At 42.5% G+C, this 21,528-nt stretch overlaps 1 protein-coding gene across 2 annotated transcripts; it reads right to left on the reverse strand.

Moving 5' to 3' along the window:
• Positions 1-6,771: 6,771 nt before the first annotated feature.
• Positions 6,772-11,923, reverse strand: fbxo46.S (F-box protein 46 S homeolog). 2 transcript variants are annotated; one of them, XM_018233154.2, is made up of 2 exons: positions 11,774-11,923; positions 6,772-8,237 (listed from the first exon to the last, which is right to left on the reverse strand). In XM_018233154.2, exon 2 carries the CDS (start codon positions 8,176-8,178, stop codon positions 6,835-6,837), a length of 1,344 nt encoding a protein of 447 aa, XP_018088643.1. In that variant the 5' UTR covers positions 8,179-8,237; positions 11,774-11,923; the 3' UTR covers positions 6,772-6,834. The 2 variants fall into 2 exon arrangements, with proteins under 2 accessions (XP_018088643.1, XP_018088642.1); XM_018233153.1 differs by lacking the exon at positions 11,774-11,923 and adding an exon at positions 11,317-11,767.
• Between the last annotated feature and the right edge of the window lie 9,605 nt (positions 11,924-21,528).

The following is a 21,528-nucleotide window of genomic DNA, read 5'->3' on the forward strand; positions in this document are numbered from 1 at the left end:
AAATGGCACATGTGCTCAGTCATGAATGTAGGCTTACACAGGCAGAATTTACTTTAATGATATGTCCTGCTTTTATTCAGTAATTGATGGTTAAGCTGAGCTCAGGTGAAGGATAGGATAAAAAAAATAGGAGCGGACAGCTAGACACCGGGCGACTATTCCCCCCCAATCTCCATGTGTGTGTCTCTGCCCTAAAATAGTTTATATAAACAAGCTGCTGTGTAGCCATGGGGGCAGCCATTAAAAGCTGAAAAAGGACAAAAGGCACAGGATACACAGCAAATAACAGATAAACTCTGTAATATGCAGTGGGATTTTTCAGAATTTATCTGTCTACTGTGTACCCTGTGCATGAATCGCTGCCTCCATGGCTACACAGCTGCTTCTTTATATAAACTATAGTTGTGTTTCTGAAGCAAACACACCAGTTTTATCAGTGCAGGGCAACAATATATTATGTCATTCCTTTAAAACACTTTCCTTTTTTGATTTTACTGTTCCTGGAAGTGGATGCTGCAGCCTTACTATTAACCTGTTAACAAGTCAAGTGAGAGGAGTTTCAAGACAAACGAGCTGGTTTTTTTTGGGGGGGGGGGGTTGCATGTCCTTTAACAAAACAATTGTTATAAATTAAAAAAAAAAAGACTCTGCAGCAGAACATTTTTCTTACCAAATGACTGTATGCATAAAAAGATCCTTCCTCTTCCATCCTGTTATTGTTCCATGATTCAGGAGTAAATGAGAGTACACATTGTGTAAAACTGCACTTCTACTAAGGTTAGTTGCACTACAGCACAACTTGTAGTCCGTCCTCCTTTCTCTTTAATTCTGTGTTATGCCAGATATTATACTCCTCTCTCACTCCATATGACCGTTGCCTAATCTCTTCCTTTAATCTCTCTCTTTCTATTTTGGATTGATTGTAGGGGGAATTAATGCTAGACAGATCAGGAGTGATTAATGTCATTTTATTTCATTTCTCTATAGCTGGGCCGTTACCAGATATGGAAGTGTTTGTTCCATAACAGCCTCTTAACACTACCATTTTCATAATGACAACCTATGAGCAGTATGCTGGTACAGTGGGTAGCATTGCTGCCTTGGAACAACAGGTTCTTATGATCAGTTTCAGCCAGGACAAGTAGTTTGTATGAAAAGTGCTAAAAACGGGCACAAAACACCCTGCCAATTGTCATTTCCCTTCACCCCCTTGCATCACAATATTTAGCCGGAACCTCCTTTCATCTAATCGGAATGGGTGACCTCGTGTCAGCTGGAAAGACCTACTGGTGAATAAAGCATTAGAGAGATGATTATATGATCCCCTTATATATTTAGGTTGTTTTTGGGGACCAGCACTCCCTACTGATTTTAGGTTTCCTTATCCTTTCAGTGCTTCAGTAGTGCAGTAGGCACAGTGAAGAACAACCTATTGTTTTATAACTGGTTGGCCCTTGTATTCTTGGTCTCCAACTGTTACCAATGAAAGACCAATCCAAATCCACAGCTCCAAAAATCAATAGAATATTTACAGCTTAGAGAGGTACAGATACCCAAAATTGCTGAGAGTTATCACAGCCAATTCCATATATAAAATACTGATAAGCTGTGTACATTTGTAGAGATGCTCTGGTGCCTGGCACAGCATGCTGTTTTGTACAAAGAGTTGTTTATACTCAGCAGAGTTGCAGAATATGATCATTATGCATATAAATAAATGTACAATATAATTTTTCACCTCCCCCCCCCCTAAAAAAACCCAATAAAATAGTTATAAAAAGATCATGATCTAATGCTGGGAGAAGAAGGCTGAGATATAATATGTTCTACTTTTCTGAAAACAAAAATCTCCCATCAGATGAGATCAGGATTGTGAAACCCTAATACAGCTAAAGGCCCCACAGCTGACATATGACTCTTTATTCGGATACCGGATATATTGGAAAAGTGTTGCCAAAAACAAGCTGACTGATTTTTTTTTTAGGTTACTGGGAACTTTTCTAACCATATTAAGGCAGGACTGCCACTTAGGCAATCTTATACAGGCAACTGAGCCCCAAGGTGACTTATTACATCATTATACTTTATTTATATAGCACCAACATATTCCGCAGCACTTTTACAGAGATTTTACATCAGACCCTGCTCCAGTGGAGCTTACAATCAAAGATCCCAATCACATACACACACACTATGGTCATTTTATAAAAATAAACGAACCTGCCTGTATGTTTTTGGAGTGTGGGAGGAAACCCAAACACACATGGGGAGAACAAGCTCCTTACAGATAGTGCCCTTGCTTGCATCAAGCCTAGGACCTCAGCACTGCAGTGCAACACCTTGCTGCCCAATTCTTTATAATTTATACATGTGGTATGCCATCCCTTAAAGTATATGAGTGAAAGCTTCTGACAAGCCTCTAAAACTTGAGACCCCAAACTTTTATGCAGACAAATAGTTTCAAAGATAACTGTAGCTTTGCTCAGTATAATAACTATTGGAAACTATTGCTGTATCTGTATATGTGCTACATATTGTGGAAAACAGTAAAACAATTATTGACTATATAACCCTAACTGCCTTTCCTCAAATATCTTTAAAAAGCACAAGCCCCATTTGGTGGTACAAATGTATATAATACATAAGTGACGCTAGAGTTTTGATAATGGCAGGAGCTGCAGTTCAGAACACTTTATGGATTGACTGTTATTCATGTTCTCCCTGAATCAGATTGTTATATAATGCAACAAGAAACTGGGTGATATTATAACTGCACTATTGGAGTCCAAGGTCACTGGCATGTGAAATTCACCATTGAAGAAATGCCGTTTGAGCATATCCTTCCAACATTTAGTCAGGGAGATATAATTTGTCATACTACAACTTTAATGTGTTATTGTTATATAATGGACACCAGTCAGAGACTGTAATAGCAAAATAATTTAACAGTAGAACTATTGAAACCAGTACATACTTATGTATGATCGATTTTTGCATGTCTAAATTTAAAAAAAATCATATTTCTGTTATCCTGTATGTCATCACACGCCTGAATATTCCATTATCTTACAAACCAGTATTTCGGGAAAGTTGACACAAGTGCACTCTACAGCAGCAGCCACACAAACCAGTGCCAGTGTAATATAAAATCACGTGTGTTGTGTCATTGCAGAGGTGGTGAACCTCCAGACTGCAGCTGGCTAGAGACCAATGCTGCAGATTGGCAATAAAAGCAATGGATTGTACTTAAAATAGATTTTGTGCATCTTATCTAACTAAGCTTTCCAAGGACATTGTAACTAACCTCACGACCCCTACGATTTGTCAGATCTCACTAAATTCGGTTGTTAGGGAGAGAATAATCTTAGTGCCTATGGCCACCTTAGGGTCCTTTCACACGTGAGAGATGTTTATGTTTCTCATTTACCACAGTAATCTGGCCACCATGATGCATATGAATTTAATGCCGCACTTATAAATTCTTGAGATTGTAAGCAATCCATTATGCTCAGGCTAAGCATCATTTAGAATTTAAAAGACTGGGAATTTTTTAATGGAACATTAAGGGGAATTGATTTATCATAGTGTGAAAATTTGAGCTCACCACAGAAAAACTAACCAAATTTCTATGGGATTTTTAGAAGTGTATTTATCATTGGGTGATAAAATAGATACCGTATATACTCGTGTATAAGCCGACCCGTGTATAAGCCGAGGTACCTAATTTACCTAAGAAAACTGGAAAAATGTATTGACTCGTGTATAAGCCTAGGGGCCCCATGTCAGATTTCAAGATGTGAATGTGCCAATGAGGTGCTGCACCTAGGAAAGCAGAAAAAAGGTACCGCGGCCCCAACACACCTCCCTCTCCCATAGCGCAGGACTGTCTGTGTGATCCCATAGCGCAGGACTGTCTGGACCTGAGAGCCTTGCAGCTCTGATAAAACATTTGTCAAATCTGGCGACATTGCACCTGTGTCAGGCTCATTTAGGTTATATTTTTGTTGGACCACTTTGCACTTACTTAATATTGAGCATGTTCCTGGCACTGGGTCTCTTTCATCCAAAAGATAACTGTAGCTTTTTAGATTTAAAGTTTAATAACATTAGCATAAAGTAATATTGTTTTTTGGAAGGGGCTGGGGTTTTAACCCATAACATTTATCACTATGATTTGGTACATTTGCAACATACCTCCCTCTCCCATAGCGCAGTACTGTCTGTATGATCGCCGCCCGGAGCAGGTCCAGGAGCTCCGGGCGGCGCGTCCTTCCCTGCCGGCGTTCGCTCCCAAAATGGCGGCCATGGGCGCCGCCATTTTGGGAGCGAACGCCGGCAGGGAAGGACGCGCCGCCCGGAGCTCCTGGACCTGCTCCGGGCGGCGACACAGTCAGTCACAGACAGTCCTGCTGGGGCCGCGGAAGGAGCGTATCTACGTATGACCCGCGTATAAGCCGAGGTTGAGTTTTTCAGCACATTTTGGGTGCTGAAAAACTCGGCTTATACGCGAGTATATACGGTAAATGCACTTCTAAAATCCCCATAGAAATTAATAGAAAGTGGGTGAGGGGGGTACATTTGCCCCCTTAGGGAGCTGAATGAATGCACCAGGTTTACAGAGGTCTAAAAACTAAGAGCAGAAAAAAATTTCACCAAATAATTGTGTAAACAGTGTGTTAAAATAAATGGAATATTTATAAAGCTGTCTTGTTCTCTTTGTAAGCAATTATTGCACTATATATATAAAGGTGGGCGTTGCACAAGACTAACAACTCGTTTTATGCCTTAGGCTAGGGCCAGACAGGGCAGGATAAAAGAGACAGGACGAAGATCTGCACATAAGTCCAGGTGGTCAACCAGGGCCGGAACTAGGGGTATGCGGAAGAGGCATCTGCCTAGGGAGCAATGATGGGGAGGGGTGCTGGGCAGGTACCTGTTAAGGGATCTTCTGCCTACCCCTATTCCGAATTTTCTCCCCTCCGCTGCTCTCACCTCTGTCATGCTCCCCTCTCAAATATACTGCCATTTTCCTTAAAGGGATGTTTCACCTTTAAAGAAGAACTAAACCCTACAAATGAATATGGCTAAAAATGCCATATTTTATATACAGAACTTATTGCACCAGCCTAATGTTTCAGCTTCTCAATAGCAGCAATGATCCACAGGGTTGCCACCTGGCCGGTATTTTACCGGCCTGGCAGGTAAAAATGTTTGATGCCAATGTTATTTATAGGAAAAAACAAATAAAATATAGGAAGGCCGGTATTTTTTTTCCAAAAAAGGTGGCAACCCTAATGATCCAGGACTTCAAACTTGTCACAGGGGGTCACCATCTTTGAAAGTGTCTGCGACACTCACATGCTCAGTGGGCTCTGAGCAGCTATTGAGAAGCTAAGCTTAGGGGTTGTAGCAAAGACAACAAGCAGAAAATAAAGTTGGCCTGTAATATAGGCTGATTATTACAGATGCTAGTTGCACTGGTTTCTGTGCCGTCATGTAGTAATTATCTGTATTAATTACTAATCAGCCTTATACTGTGACATTTATATTCTATGTGTACTGTATATTGTGAGTGGGTCCCTAAGCTCAGTAAGTGACAACAGCACATGTGCAGAGAATCAGCAGAAAAGAAGATGGGGAGCTACTGGGGCATCTTTAGAGACACAGATCTTCCCTGCTAAAAGGCTGTGGTTGCCTTGACAGAAGCCCAAAACATAATGTAGAACATGTCTGCCCTTTTTCTTCAGTAATGCTTTAGTTCTCCTTTAATTACGTTAAGTGTGTTTTAAAAAGGCTAATTATAAGCAACTTTTTAATTGGCCTTCATTTATTCTTTTTTTATCGTTTTTGAGTTATTTGCCTTGTTATTCTGACTGTTTCTAGCTTTCATATTAGGGTCACTAAAAGCAAATGCTCTGCAAGGCTACAAATGTCTTGTTATTGCTACTTCCTATTACTCATCTTTCTATTTAGGTCTCACCTTTTCATATTCTAGTCTCTTATTCAAATCAATTCATGGTTGCTAGGGTAATTTGGACCCTTGCAACCAGGTTGCTGAAATTGCAAACTACAGAGCTGAATAATCAAAAATGAGCTGAATAATCAGCGGACATCTGTCCATGTACCTATACTAAAGTTGTTTTTTGTAGAAGAAGATTGGAGAAGAAAATAAAGTGCCTGTTAACCCTACTTATTAGCAGCATACGTTTTCCATTTAAATAGGTTATCTATAATAAAAATAGGTAATAGCAAAGGAATTCCAACGGCACACAGGACTGTGAGAAATCTTCAAAAATTTATTTCAATGCGGAGTGCGATCGCACTCCGCATTGAAATAAATTTTTGAAGATTTCTCACAGTCCTGTGTGCCGTTGGAATTCCTTTGCTGTACTCTGTTGTGGTGCTGCCGAACCTCCGCCAGTGAGCACCAGGCATATTGCTGTTATCTGTTGGGTGTGCGGGATCCTGCTTTGTTCCTAGCTTAAAAATAGGTAATAGCCTTGTGACAATATCTGATCAGATATACCACTTAAAATATTAAAACATTTTAGTATGCACTTATTATGGAGCTCCCTTATTACATTTGAAATGAGTATTAACCAAGTGTAAGGAATTACAATAGTGCTTGTGTCAACCAGGAATGCAATTTTTCTGTAACAGAGGATTCTGAGACACAAATTAGAGGCCATATGCTCTTATGGACAAACAACCATCTGTACTCTTCCCGTATAGGATTCTATTCCCACTAAATCATTGTAATAGTCACAGTGGTACAGTTATAAATAATGCCTTTTATTTAAACTCTCATACACCGCAGTCAACCCTTTAATCATTTCACCTGCCTTCTTCCCCTTCCCCATTTCTTCTTCCTCTCCCTCTACAGCTCTCTCCTGGTAGCACCCAATTATTGTCATGTAATCCCAGCTGGCAGCCAGGAGCTGCTTTGTCTGGACGTCGACAACACATCCAATAGGATCGTCCATAGGGCAAATCATGATGGTAAGGCTTTAGGTGCCACCTACACAATGACACATCTCCCCTCCGATATACTCTTTTGCACTGTTTGCACGGGTCATCACGATACTGGGGGTCACGACTCCAACGCGAGTCACATGGCCGCAACCCATAGTCCTCAATCAGTGCTCGAAAACGCTTGCATGTGCACTTCACAGCTGCTAGGGCTTTTGTGGACAGGTAGCTGAAAATAGCTAGGAGGACATGGTCAGGCAAGGACGTGAGACAAAGCCGTGGCTGTAATAGCTGCTGAACCTGAAAGCGTATCTCTAAGAAATCATGGGAGACATGGCGGTAAAGTCGGCAAAGTGGGGGAACAGATGGTGGAGGTGGAGGGGGTGCCTGAGGGGTAGATGTTACATTTGGGAAGAAAAGCTGACCAGGAATTGGCTCTGTTTCACCTGCCTCTCCTCCATAAAAAACACATCGATCCACAGCTCCTGTGAGAACCAGGTCAACATGGAATCCAGCAGCAGAAGCAGTGGCTTGACTCTCCTCCTCCCTCTCTGCTTGTGGCTTCTCCATCTTTTCTAAAAGAACTCGAACACGGTGTGGTTCTGGACTGAGCAGCTGGTAAAGATCACAAGTTATGGGGTCACCAGGGTGCTCAGCCACACGGAAGGCAATTCGAACCTCACGCTCTGCTTCATACTGTGCCACTGCCTCTGCCACACTTTGGCATTGGGCCTCTCCTTCTTCCTCTGAATTCAAAAGCACCACAGGAGGCCTGGGGGTCATAACATCTTCTCCACGATTCTCAGCCAAAGCAACCATTTCAGCTACAGAGGGAGGAGTATCCGGTTCAAGGGCGTGGCGTCTTCTCTTAGCCCTAGAACTGCCACCTGCAGTCCAGCGACCTTTGACTTTAGGGCCACCAGGACGTGGTGAAGCTCCACCCCCTGAGCATTGGTAGGCTACAAAAAAGGCCACCTTTTCCTTGGTATTTCCTGGCTTGATCACATACCAGGTATCCAATAGAACACGGTCATCACCAGATCTGTGACACCGAGGCATTTCAGTAGGCAAGACGTGTTCATCTGCTGCTTTCATGTTTTCTTTACTGGTCTCACAGTCTTCAGCTTTGTTAGTAGGACAAGTTTGGGAGTAAGTACCAAAGGTGCACGGATTCCACAGGTGGAGGGGAGATGGGACCCTAGGATCCATAACTTGTAAAGGAATGGCGGTCACAAAAGTGTAATGGAGGATGGAGAGGCCAGTGCTATCTGTTGAGAAAAAGTACATTATTACACTCACCATAAACAGCATATAGATGCCTGAAACATGGGTAATGTTGCAGATAAAATAGTGCACAAAGTTACATAAAACTTGCAGAAGATCATGTTATACTTAGAGCTAAGTGACAAGGAGCAGTATCAAGGGGACAAATGATATTGGATGGATGGTTACCTGGGTGAACGTGCCACAGAATACAGTGCAAAGACTGTATGAAGAATAAAACTGGTGCATGTAAAACACAGGTAGGATTTCAAAGTATCATTATGAGCAGAATATCAGATAGCATGCTGAATAACCCTCTAAGCAAAGGAAGACACGGAATACTGACAGTTTTGAATGTCCGAGGAGCAGAGGGCAAGATTGTGTTACCCACCTTCAAGGTGACGGCAGGGGAGAGGAAGAATTTCATATGCAGATTGAAACACTGCACCATGGGAGTTCCTTTTATTTGAGAACAGTAATAAATGATAGGTCTTAATAAATATATTTAAAAACCCTAAGGGTGGTGGCAGACGAGGAAACTTAGTCGCCCAGCGACAAATCTTCTCTAAATGTCTTCCCCTAAAAGCGATCTGAGTGCCATCCCGCCGGCTATAATGTAAATCGCCGGCGGGATGGCACGCGTAAGAGCTTTGTTTTCCAAAGTCGCCCCAAAGCTGCATCACAAGGAAATGTCGGGCAACTTTGAAAAGCTGGAGTGATCCGAGTGCCATCCCACCGGCGATTTACATTCTATACGGGATTGCACTTGGCTCGGCTTTCCGAAGTTGCCTGAAGTTTCCTCGTGAAGCAACTTCGGAAAATAAAGCATTTCGAGTGCCATCCCGCCGGTGATTTACATTGTAGCTGGCGGAAAGGCAGTCACGGAGATAAATCGACCCGAAGAAGAAACTATTTTCTTTATCATTAGTTTAGATTACAGATTAATAACAATTAAAACAAAAAACAACACAGCTGTATCATCTATAGTTCCAGGAAAATCTAGGACAGTGACTGTGTTTATCCCAAATCTCACCCTCACTGACCTTCAGGCTGGGCTTTATGGAGTATCTAAGACAGGGGAGTAACTACAGACAAAGCAGACCCTGCAGTTGCAGTAGGGGGGGCAAGAGTGTAGGGGCCCAGTGAGGCCCTAATTAATGAGCAATTTTAATATATCTTTGGGAGGCTAGTCCAATTTATCAATATTTTGGGGCCCTAAATTTTAATTTGCTGTGGGGTCCAGTAGCATCTAGTAACGCCACTGATCTAAAGGTGGCCATACACTATAAGATCCGCTCGTTTGGCAACATCACCAAACGAGCAGATCTTTTCCCAGATATGCCACTAACGGCAGGGCTATATCGGGGGTAATCTGAACGTTTGGCCGAACGATCGGATTACGAGCGCAACGGGCTCCGAGGGGTCGGTCGGGAGAAAAATCAAACCTTCCCGATTGATATCATGTCCAGATATCAACCGGAAAGACCCGTCAGAAGACTCTATACACGGGCAGATAAGCTGTCAAATTGGTCTAAACGACCGATATCGGCAGCATTATCTGCCCGTGTATGGCCACTATAAGAGATCAATGCTCCCAAATCTCACCTTAATTTGCCTTCAGGCCTCTGCTCTGAGGGAGAACATTGGCTAGGAGGCCACCAAGTAGGATTCTCTGGCTACACAAGGTGACACAGGGACAGTACACCCAGGGCTGCAATTAAAAATCACGGGCCCTGTACAACAAAATTTTAGGGGCCCCCTGGGCCACCCACCCTTGCCCCCAAGCCCCCCCCAGATCCCGCCCACTCTACATCACATTAAAAAGACCACACCGACATCAGCGCTAAAAAAGGTAACCCCCCAACACACACAAGTTATAAAAAGCTATTGGTGAACAGGGCCCCCGTATAAGTTAAAATAAAAAACATTGGTGCCAGGGCTCCCCTTACAAGTTAAAAAAAATTGGGGCCCCAAAGAATATTTAAAAAAAAATTGGTGGCAGGGGCCTATAGAGTATTAAAATGATACATTGGTGGCCAGAGGATTAAAAAAAAAAACAAAAAAAAAAAAACACACACACATTGGTGTTCAGAGGAATTTAACTCATGGATTCAGGACTTCAACTTCGCCTACTTTCGCGACCTTGGGTCTTTTCAGCCGCTTCAGGACTTCAGTTTCGGCTGTTTTCGGGACTTCGGCTGTTTTTGTGGCTTTGGGACTACGGCTGTTCGGCACTTTCACGTTACAGACTTCCACGGCACTTACGCATTCGAGACTTCAGCTTTTCAGCACTTCTGCATTCGAGACTTCGGCTTTTCAGCACTTCTGCATTCGAGACTTCGGCTTTTCGGCACTTCCGCATTCGAGACTTCAGCTTTTCAGCACTTCTGCATTCGAGACTTCGGCTTTTCGGCACTTCCGCATTCAAGACTTCGGCTTTTCGGCACTTCCGCATTCAAGACTTCGGCTTTTCGGCACTTACGCATTCGAGACTTCAGCTTTTCAGCACTTCTGCATTCGAGACTTCGGCTTTTCGGCACGTCCGCATTCAAGACTTCGGCTTTTCGGCACTTACGCATTCGAGACTTCAGCTTTTCAGCACTTCTGCATTCGAGACTTCGGCTTTTCGGCACTTCCGCATTCAAGACTTCGGCTTTTCGGCACTTACGCATTCGAGACTTCAGCTTTTCGGCACTTCCACATTCAAGACTTTGGCTTTTCGTCACTTCCGCATTCGAGACTTCGGATTTTCGATACTTCCGCATTCAGGACTTTGGAAGAAGGCGGCACAGCTCCGGCGCAGTCAAGGGGGGCCAGGTTCTTTCAAAAGTTCAGCACTGCCGGGCCCCCTTCAGGCCCAGTACACTTGTACCCCTGATGGCGGCCCTGAGTACACCTGCCACACATACAAACTAAGCTCTAGGAATGGCTTTATGGTTTGTCACCTACGTGCTGCAAATGTGACGAGCACAGACAGGGAAAAACCATGTGGGGCCCCTAATATAAAGTGTGCAGATCGGGGGACTATTTTAGTGCTGCTGTCAGTCTGTATAAATACAAAGCTGCCTTACTCCCAAATCTCACCTGTACAAAGTTCATTCTTCACTGGGATTGGCGCAGTGATACCAATAGAATGGCAGTGAGTCGGTTGTGGGAAGCAGTCGCGCTGTCAGGTGCTGCTCAGAGGCTTCCAGAGAGTTTACAGGGCTCAGTTCGTAGGACCGTGTCACTGGTTAAAAATATTTGCCGGAACAACATGGCCCGTCTCACCTCCCTGCTACACAATGATCCGATTTACGCACAGCATCAGATTAGCAGCACATCCCTAGCGCTGAATGCGCAACACTCCTCTATTCCACCCACAGCAAATGCTGTTTTCTATCCTAATCCAACCAATAACCCGCCTCCACCCCTAGCAGATTGCAGTTCTTCCTCCCAGTTGGTTGGAGGCCCGGCCAAGGGCCGATTCTTGCCCACCGGGTCCCCTACACACCCGAGAGCTCGCACAAAATGACGGGGATGTTTGGTGTGAGTGAGTCACCTGATCTCTTAAAGGTCCACTCTCCACCTTGGCACCCACGCTCTGTACGCTCAGCTGACAGACAGCAGAAGGGGAGACAATAAGCCAATCAGGACGCGCAGATCAGGCCTTTCCCTTATATGGAACAAGGAAGTGTGTGACAAATGTTCAACCGGGCAGCGGCGTGTAATCCTTATCCTAATAAATATAGAGTATTCCCGCACGCACACACATGCGCAGTAACCCCTTGAGCGTTGTAGCGGATTATAAAACATCTGCTGAATTCTGCAGAAGAAGCGCATGGGCGGAAGTATCGCTTTTGCTTTCTCTTACTATATCCTGTCTGATATTAGCGTGCACACTAGAGTGCCTGTCACTAAACGCCAGGGGACACGCTGAACTGCACTTGTTGTTATGGGCTAAAAGTTTCACTGTAACAGTAACATCAAAAAATACAAGTGTTTTAAAGTACTACAAATATAATGCAGTGTTGCCCTGCACTGGTAAAACTGCTGTGTTTGGTTCAGAAACACTACTATTGGTTATAACTAAGCTGCTGTGTAGCAATGGGGGCAGCTATTCAAAGGAGAAAGGGCTCAGGTTACACAGCAGATAACAGATAAGCTCTGTAGAACATAATGGTGTTATCTGTTATCCACTATTTAACCTGTGCCATATAGACTTTTTTCAATTTCCGCCACTGCTACACAGCAGCTTGTTTATATGAAATATAATAGTGTTTCTGAAGCAAACACAGCAGTTTTTCCAGTGCAGGGCAACACTATATGATATATTCAATACTTTAAAGGAGAAGGAAACCCTTTCTGTGCAAAACCCCTTCCCCCTCTCCCCCGTAGGCCCTCCTCCACCCCCGGGTAAATGCCCCTAACCAGTGTCGGACTGGCCTATTGGGATACCAGGAAAAGTCCCGGTGGGCCAAGGTGTCAGTGGGCCCTTATGCTGCTAGACATTTGGCCTATTTTTTTTTTTAAGTTTTTCTTTATTGATTTTTATAATGACATAGATAGTAGAGATAGTTAGAATTAGGAAGAAAGAGAAGAAGTGGAGAAAGAAGAAGGGGATGGGTTACTTACATCTAGTTTATATCAATACATTCAGTCCAAAATATCTACAGATCTGCTGTGTCTGTCTGTGGATCAATCAACCACATTTGGCCTATTTCATGGCCATTCCCTATTTCTATGAGAAATAGATGGAATAATAGATTATAGTATGTAAAGAAAAGAGACTAGGAGAATACAGGTTGAGTGAGGAGAGAAAGAATAATATTACCAAGAGTGGGCCCCTGGTCTAAGATTAATTGGTGGACCACTAGTCAATGGTTTTGGGTGGGCCCCTGGTGTCCCAGTCCGACACTGCCCCTAACTTGTTAGTCACCCCTCCATGCAGGTCCTTTCTTGGCAAGTTCACGGGAGCCATCTTTGTCCGAGTGCTCTTCTTTCTGTCCTGATCAGCATTTGGCCGCGCATGCACAGTAGGAGACATTTGTCGGTTGGATCTACTGCGCATGTGCCCGAATTTCACAAAGTTTCTGATTTCTTTTTTCGGAAACTTCGTGACTTTCGGCCCATGCGCAGTAGATCCAACCGGCAAATGCCTCCTACTGCGCATGCGCCACCAAATACAGGAAGAATAGCAATCGAACGAATTTGGCGCCCGTGAACTCGGCAAGAGAGGACCTGCATGGAGGGGTGAGTAACAAGTTAGGGGCATTTTCCTGGGGGGGGGGAGGTAGGCCAGGGGGAAGGGGTTTTGGGCCGAAAGTGTTTCCTTCCCCTGTAAAACACTTCGATTTTTTGGTGTTACTGTTCCTTTAAGAATGGAGGTTATTTCCTTTCGATTATTCAAATGTTGCAAGGGATAAACATTGCTGAAAGAATGTCTTTTTTAAAATTCTGCAAAAGGACTGAGGGATATTGTACAAAACTGGCTTGCATATCTCCCAACATTTCTGAAATAAAAAGGGGGACAAAAAAAATTGCCGGACGTAGCCCATTTTTGTGGCCACACCCCCTAATTACATGTTCATTTTACAAAATTTGGCAGGTTATGAAAATTTGGAGTTTTGAACATATTTCTGTGTTTTTTTCCAGTTATTACAGTTTTGCTAATGAAGGTGAATTGCCCTTTAAGCTTGAGTCTAACTTTTCCTTAGGGACCTCCTTATCTAAATTGTTGCAATTACTTATTTGCTTATCTCAGAATTGTTACAAAGTATCTTAGTTGCACCTGGTGGCTGTTCTGGGCTCTCTGCCAAAAGCCAATTAAGTTAGGAACTTTGTTTCCTCTTCTGGCTGTTCAGTGCAGAGAATGTCCCGCTAAAAATGGGACAGTTCGGAGGTATGGCGCTTGTGAGATCCGTTAAAAGGAATATACCTGTTGGCCTGCCCTGATTTATTATGTAGCGAATAGAAGTGCAGAGCACATGCTCAGTGTAACAGTCACACACAAACATACCGCCCGACATTTGAAAAAAGGAAAGAGGGACAAAATTATCTGTCACTCTGAGGAATTTTAAGCCATGTGCATTTTATGGTCACACCCCCTAATCACCGTGTCCTTTTTACAAAATTTTAAACACATCTGTGGGAGTTTTAGGGCCATGTTTTATGTGTTATAACATGTTTTGCTAAAGAAGAGACTTGCTTATCTTTTAATAGTTGTTAAATAGTACATTTAGTTGTATCATTGCTTATCTTAAAATTGTTACAAATATATCGAAGTGCAGGTGCTGAGATTTCTGGGCTGTCTGCCAAAAAGCCTCATAGTTAATTAAGTTCCAGAAACTTTGTACCTTTTCCTGGCTTGCAGGAGATCAAAGAGAAACAGTGGACATTTTAATAAAAATCCTGAGATGTCAAAGTGTGGATGTCAAACAGGACAGTTGGGAGGTATGCACTAATTGCCATATATTTGCATACACGTGCAAGAAAGTATTTAAAAAGAGAAACTCGTCATCACAACCCCTGCCTCATTCTCCATACAGCCCTGTGATGTAAACACATCTGTGCAGCTTGAAGTCGCCAATATGGAGGAGTTACAAGTGGCCTGACCTGCCTGACACATGACTAATAATTTCCAACTATTATGCCAAACTGTGTCTGAATTTTAATGCAATAGGCACAGGGTTGGACCCCCCTCCTCTGTCATAAACCCCCCTCCAGGACCTCAGCCACAATGCTCCTTAAGACACCAGGGCACATGTTGATACACTCTGATACACTGATCTAGGAGAGTGCTGAGTTTTGGTGCATTATTTTCATTTCTTATTACATTAAATCTATGTCCGCTAATATGACAATGCAGGACATTAGGAAATACATGTCTGAGCATAAGCAGGCCTAAAAACCTTAAAAGGGTAGTTCACCTTTAAGGTAACTTTTCATATGTTATAGAATGGCCAATTCAAAGCAAATTTCAATTGGTTTTTATTATCTATTTTTTATAGTTTTATAGTTATTTGACTTTTTCTTCTGACTCTTTGCAGCTTTCAAATGGGCATCGCTGACTTTCTTCTAAAAAACAAATGCGCTGTAAGGCTACAAATGTATTGTAATTGCTACTTTTTATTACTGATTCTTCTATTCAGGCCTCTCCTATTCATATTCCAGTCTCTTATTCAAATCAATGCAGGGTTGCTAGGGTAATTTTAACCCTAGTTACCAGCAGTACTGTAACTAGAGGGGGGCGAGCCCTGGTGCGTGACGCACAGCTGGGCCCCCGCCCCCTCCGTATGGCCCGAATTTCAGTGGTGCACGGCGCTGCCGAGGGGATTTCAGTGGCGCGCGGCACTGCCTGGGGGCCCTGAGGGGGTGCGGGCCCTGGCCCCCTCGCACCCCCTGCTCCCCCGGTAGTTCTGCCACTGGTTACCAGATTGCACAAGATGCAAATTGAAGTGCTGCTTAATAAAAAGCTAAATAACTCAAAAACCTTCAATAATAAAAAATGAAAACCAATTGCAAATAGGGTTGCCACCTGGCCAGTATTTTACCGGCCTGGTAGGTAAAAATGATGTTTGATCCCAATGTTATTAATAGGAAGAAAAGATAAATTTATAGGAAGGCCGGTATTTTATTCAGAATATATCTCTCTACATCATACTAAAAGTTATCACAAAGGTGAACAACCGCTTTAATAAAAAATAAAAGAGAAATAGTTCTAAGAACCCGTAATGTAACTTTACCCCTATGAGCTACTACAGCATCCACCAGAATCCCAAAATGCATTAACAGAAAGTCTTAGTCGAGTCTTCACCTTCCTAGCAAACTCTATAGACATTGTTAAATTGACAGCAAAGTCAAAAATCAACAGGGACACAGCCTGGAGGACCCCACACCAATTTTCTGTGCACAAATCCTGCAAATAAATGATGTTAGCTTACAGGATACAAATGTCACAGGAGGCAGCACTTTCCTGTATTGAGCCATGGTTGATCATTCATTGTGATCAATTCATTATAACTGTGGTCTTTTTTGCACTTTTCCATTATGTGGTGCAGAGAAAAATACCCCTCATGTATTCCTTATGGTAGTTCCTAAAGGATTCAATCATCCCTATGAAAATTGAGAGATTGTATTGTTTGCTGTAATGTAGGAGTGATTTTCATGATCAATATGATTATTATAATGTATGAATATGATCAATACCTTACACCACTTTATTTTATAGACTGTACTGACTATATTATAGTGTCCAAATTACACAACACTTTGTAAGACACCTAATAAGATGTTTAAAATTAGTAAGCACAGGTCTGGACTGAGAATTAAAATAGGCCCTGGCATTTCAGGTACACAGAGGCCCAATCAGCCCACACAGAGGGCCAAATAGCCCCCCCAATAGCCCACTAAATAATACTTTATATGGCATCTTATAGCAGCCCCTCTGGCATTTGCCAGAACCCACAGATTGGCAGTCCAGGCCTAAGTAAGCATTTCAAGCAAGAGAAAGGGTGTTGGCCAGAGAAAAACTGCTGGGTGATGCATCAGGCATAAAGGACCTGGGGAAAACACTGGTCAGTTGAGCCGCAGTGGCGAAACTACCGGGGGAGCAGGGGGTGCGATTGGGCCTGGGGCCGCACCCCCTCAGGGCCCCCCCGGCAGCTCGCGTGCCACTGAGTTCTTCTGCCATTTCCGGGTGTACAGAGGGGGGCGGGGCCCGGCTGCACGTTACTGTTGAGGCGCAGGCCAGAACATAGGTTAGGTGGTAAGGACAGAGCCCAGTTGTGGCTAGCGCCCTCTAAAGAGTGGATGAATGAAGGGCAAGTTAGGGGGAGGGTGGGGAGATGTCTGTGCGCCTCCCCCCGTCTGCCCCTCACCAGGACAGGACCAACAAATGTTTGTAGGGGAAGCTCTGAAACAGGGCACATAGATCTGCATCAATTCCAGAATGGGCTGTGCAAAGTATAAAAAAAAAATTAAGCAGTTCAGTCTTTGCAACTTGAACGTTGTGCTCTGTATTGACCCCCTACATGTGCACACTTAACCCGTTCTTTGGAATTGGGAAACAGTGTAGCATACATCCCAACATTTGAAAAATGAAAAGAGGGACAAAAAGATCCGGTGTGTGTAGTGCGGCGAAATATTTTAACTACGCATTTTGTGGCCATACCCCTAAATGCCATGCCCATTTTACACCATTTGGCAGGTTGTGGTTTTAAGTTTTAACACATTTCTGGGGGGTTTTTGGACGCGTGTACTAAAAGTAAAAAACAAAAAGTAGAGATCGCTCAAGCTCACCGCACATTACTCCCTTTGCCAGGTGCTCAGTCTCTAGTGTCCCAACTGTATCCAATAACAAGACTCAACGTAGATGGCACTTCTGGACAAAATTTAATATAGCAGGTTGCTGGACAAAAACTTTGATGTAACCTATGATTAAGGGATTTGGTCCCGAAACGCGTTAGGTTTTGTCCAGCAGCCTGCCATATTAAATTTTGTCCAGAAGTGCCGTCTACGTTAAGTGTTGTTTTTGGGACGCTTGTTTAGGAGTTATTACAGTTTTGCTAATGAAACTTCAAGTCTCAGTCCCCCAAGAGACCTGCTTATCTTATTAGTAGGGATGCACCGGATCCAGGATTCGGTTCGGGATTCGGCCAGGATTCGGCCTTTTTCAGCAGGATTCAGATTTGGCCGAATCCTTCTCGCGCCGGCCGAACCGAATCCTAATTTGCATATGCAATGCAAATTAGGGGCGGGGAGGGAAATTGCATGACTTTTTGTCAGAAAACAAGGAAGTAAAAAATGTTTTCCCCCTCCCATCCCTAATTTGCATATGCAAATTAGGGTTTGGATTCGGTTCGGTATTCGGCCGAATCTTTCACAAAGGATTCGGGGGTTCGGCCGAATCCAAAAAAGTGGATTCGGTGCATCCCTAGTTACCGCAGAGGTGTACATTTTCCCAGTGTTTATAAATGACCCCATTGCATGTTGGGGGATTCTGTATGTGCAAGGGTCCCTGGGTATTGTGCAATGATGGGTGCTGAAGTTCAAGAAAAGCTGTCAGTAAATGCTCAGATTTTTAGCAAATTTGTATTATCTTATTCTTTGTAAACTTCCATAAAAGGACATATTTGCTGATTAAAGCACTGACCTTCTTGGCTTTGAATAATTCATGTGCAATGAGTTCACACCAGCAGGAGCATCTCTAGAGATCAATACTCATATATCAGAACGATTCAATATAAAAAAATCATCTCTTTCACTAAGAATTCTCTTTATTAGGATGTAACATCCAATGGGAGCAACAGTAATGCAAGAATAGGTCACTGTCTGGACACCTTTTTATATGATGGAATGACATTTCAGTGCTGCTTTGATCTTATATGCTCTTACTAACATATGCCGACCAAGCATTGTCTTTCTTTACAAACATAACTGCAAATAGGTTCCTGGCTCATCAATATTTCAAAGTTCTATATCAAAGGCTGCATTTGGGTAGAACAACCAGGGAAGATTGTGTAACGTTTATATACAGCATGTGTGTGTTTTGGTCTCCATTTAATATCCATTAATAATCTTTTTTTCTATATCACTGTGCATCTGACATTTTACACACCCTTTGCCTTAGATATATTAGAAGTGACATAGCAATGGTTGCAATTTTAAAATACATAAATTCTTTTTTTTTTTAAAAGGTACCAACCTAACATACCCATACATTTAATCATATTTCCAGGGACTAGAAAATTGCACCAGTTACCATACAGTACTCTCACCACAAGGTGTCACTATAGATAACTATTTTTATATAAAAATTAAACGTATATAAGTTATTTATATTTTTATGTACTGTATATGTCCAGGCTCTGATGGGTTACTGTTCCTGGGAAAAGTTAGAATCTTTTATTACATAACCCCAAAAGACTGAAAACTGAATTCAAACTCAGGACCTTAATGCTGCTAAGCACTGAGCCATTATGCATCATAGGAATATGTGGTCTTTGTTATTGTAAGGATACTTTTTCAATTCACTATCCCTATGTCCGTTGTATTTTGATGCAGCCGCCTGACATGTTCATTCATCAATCTTTATAAACATTCCCAGAACCTTCTGGATGATGCTTAAAATGTCATGTTCGTTCATTAAGCTATATAAACATTCCCAGAAACAGTTGAAAAATGCTGAGTAGAGAAAGCCAAGTCAGTTTGGCTTGTAGTCAACCACGGTGTGCTAGTCTGCCACGGTATAAGCAATAATAAGCACAATTAGTGATGGTCGAATCTGTCCCATTTCGATTCCCAAATAATTAGCGAAATGGCGAAAAAATTCTCGAAACGGCAGAAAATTTCACGAAACGCATTGATGTCAATGGGCGTTAAAATCATTTTGATGTGCGTCAATTTTTGTCACGAGCGACAATTTATGTACTGGTGACAATTTTGTCCAAATGCATTAAAGTCAACGGGAGTCCGAATTATTATGATGCGCGTAATTTTTTATGCGTGCACCAATTTTGAGGTGCACCATTTTTTTGTCACAGCTGATTTTCCACCAGCGAATTGTGGTGGTGAAATCCACAAAATCCATGCCTGCCGAATTTATTCACCAATCACTACACACAATAGCTCATCTGCTAGCCTGATACTGCCTTCCTTAGCAGAAGAAGACTTCTTTGTGACTATGGTTGGAGTATTTTTACATGTTACATGTAAATAATGAGTTTAAAAGTGGCTATTTATCCCATATAATAAATATGCTACTCCAGTATTTTTACTGTGGGCTTTAAATTTGCAGCAACTGGTGGATGGAGGATTGTATGTCTCTAGGTTAGCATGTGATACAGACAGTTTGCTGGTGGATATACTAGATAAACAGAGAATTACCTCCTATATTCTGTCAAGCTCCATCTTATCCTTGGTATTTTCTTATATCGAAGGTAAGCGACTTGAATCATTATAATCGGATCATCTTGTGTCATCTTTTGTAGCAATATATTGTGTGTATGCAGAATTTGTCCTTTCAGTTCATCTAGTATGCTCTTCAGTCTCTGGCCCTGCAAATATCCTACTAATTCTTTCGGTTAGATGAGCAAACATAAAGGTTTTTACACTGATCCTGCAACCCAGTGCTCAAGCAAAGGCTGATCTTAACTTGAGCATAGAAAGCTAATTAGTTGGATTATAGCAGTCAAAGGTTCACCTGGTGGGCCTTTGTATACATTTCTACCAAAAGGTCAGATGTTTTTTCTTCAGGTCCTACGAACCTCAGCCAGAACCAACCTTCCACTATTTTTTTTAAGTGTAGAACACTGTTACATATGTGACAATCTCTGATTAGTACTTGCAAGGTGGAGGAAGGGGCAGATGTGGCTGAACGGTAATTCTCAAACATACAATGTTTAACAAAATGATGGGTGCCGGTGGTACTTGAACCAAATAATTTATTAAACAGGTAGCAGCAAATACTTCTCAGTATATTCAATATATTAGGGCCAGTGGCACAAATACACACGTTTGTAAATGACAAATGACACACCATGGGTATTTCTTCCAGTGTCTCAGGTTGCTTTAAGGGTGTTCTGAATTCCCTGAGTCTATCCATTTGAGTTCCTGCACTTAGTGAATACCACCCAGGGCACAACCTTACATGCTATGTCTTCAGTGGAACATAGGCTGTTTTTTCTAGCTTAATACTCATGGAGTGATCATTACATCTGCTGTTCACTTATATCTAATTTATGGGTTCTGTTTCCCCACTAAGTGTTCCCCCTTTCCGTTCGGGTACACCTTATGTAGAGTCAAAAAAAGAAGAGCCATGTACTCTCTCCACTTAAACTATGAGCTGGACCAACTCACTCTAAACTTGAACCCACCTCCCAGGGCATAGGGTACAAGTAACCGCGGCTTCGTTTATTAGCAGGGGTCTTCACTCCTTGAGTACCCTACAGTAAAAATCATCACAAGTAACTGACCTGCTGAAGTGGTAGCCATTTACTATAAGACTAATCAAACATAGGACTGATTCCCTCCCATTTACAGTCTCAAGTGCAGTTTATAGTAAGTATAATTTCAGGTGCAAGTTTTTCCCCATAATTGTAGTGTAATTGCAGCCACAAGAGGGGATGCACCTAATGCAATTTCTACTGATATGTCACAATGTTCGCAACTGTTCTTGTGTTTCAGTGCAAATCAAATGCAACTGCACAGAAAATATATCGAGTCAGGACTGCAGCATGTCTGGCATATGCCATCCAAATGGCATCTTCATGTGATTCCTAAGCAGCAAGTACACTATGTCTATTGATGCAGACCTTG

Source organism: Xenopus laevis, chromosome 8S (genome assembly GCF_017654675.1).
Source record: "Xenopus laevis strain J_2021 chromosome 8S, Xenopus_laevis_v10.1, whole genome shotgun sequence".
NCBI lineage: Eukaryota > Metazoa > Chordata > Amphibia > Anura > Pipidae > Xenopus > Xenopus laevis.

Coding starts and splice junctions, on each gene's coding strand:
- fbxo46.S (XM_018233154.2), bottom strand. CDS start 8,178: ATGGATCCTAGGGTCCCATCTCCCCTCCACCTGTGGAATCCGTGCACC.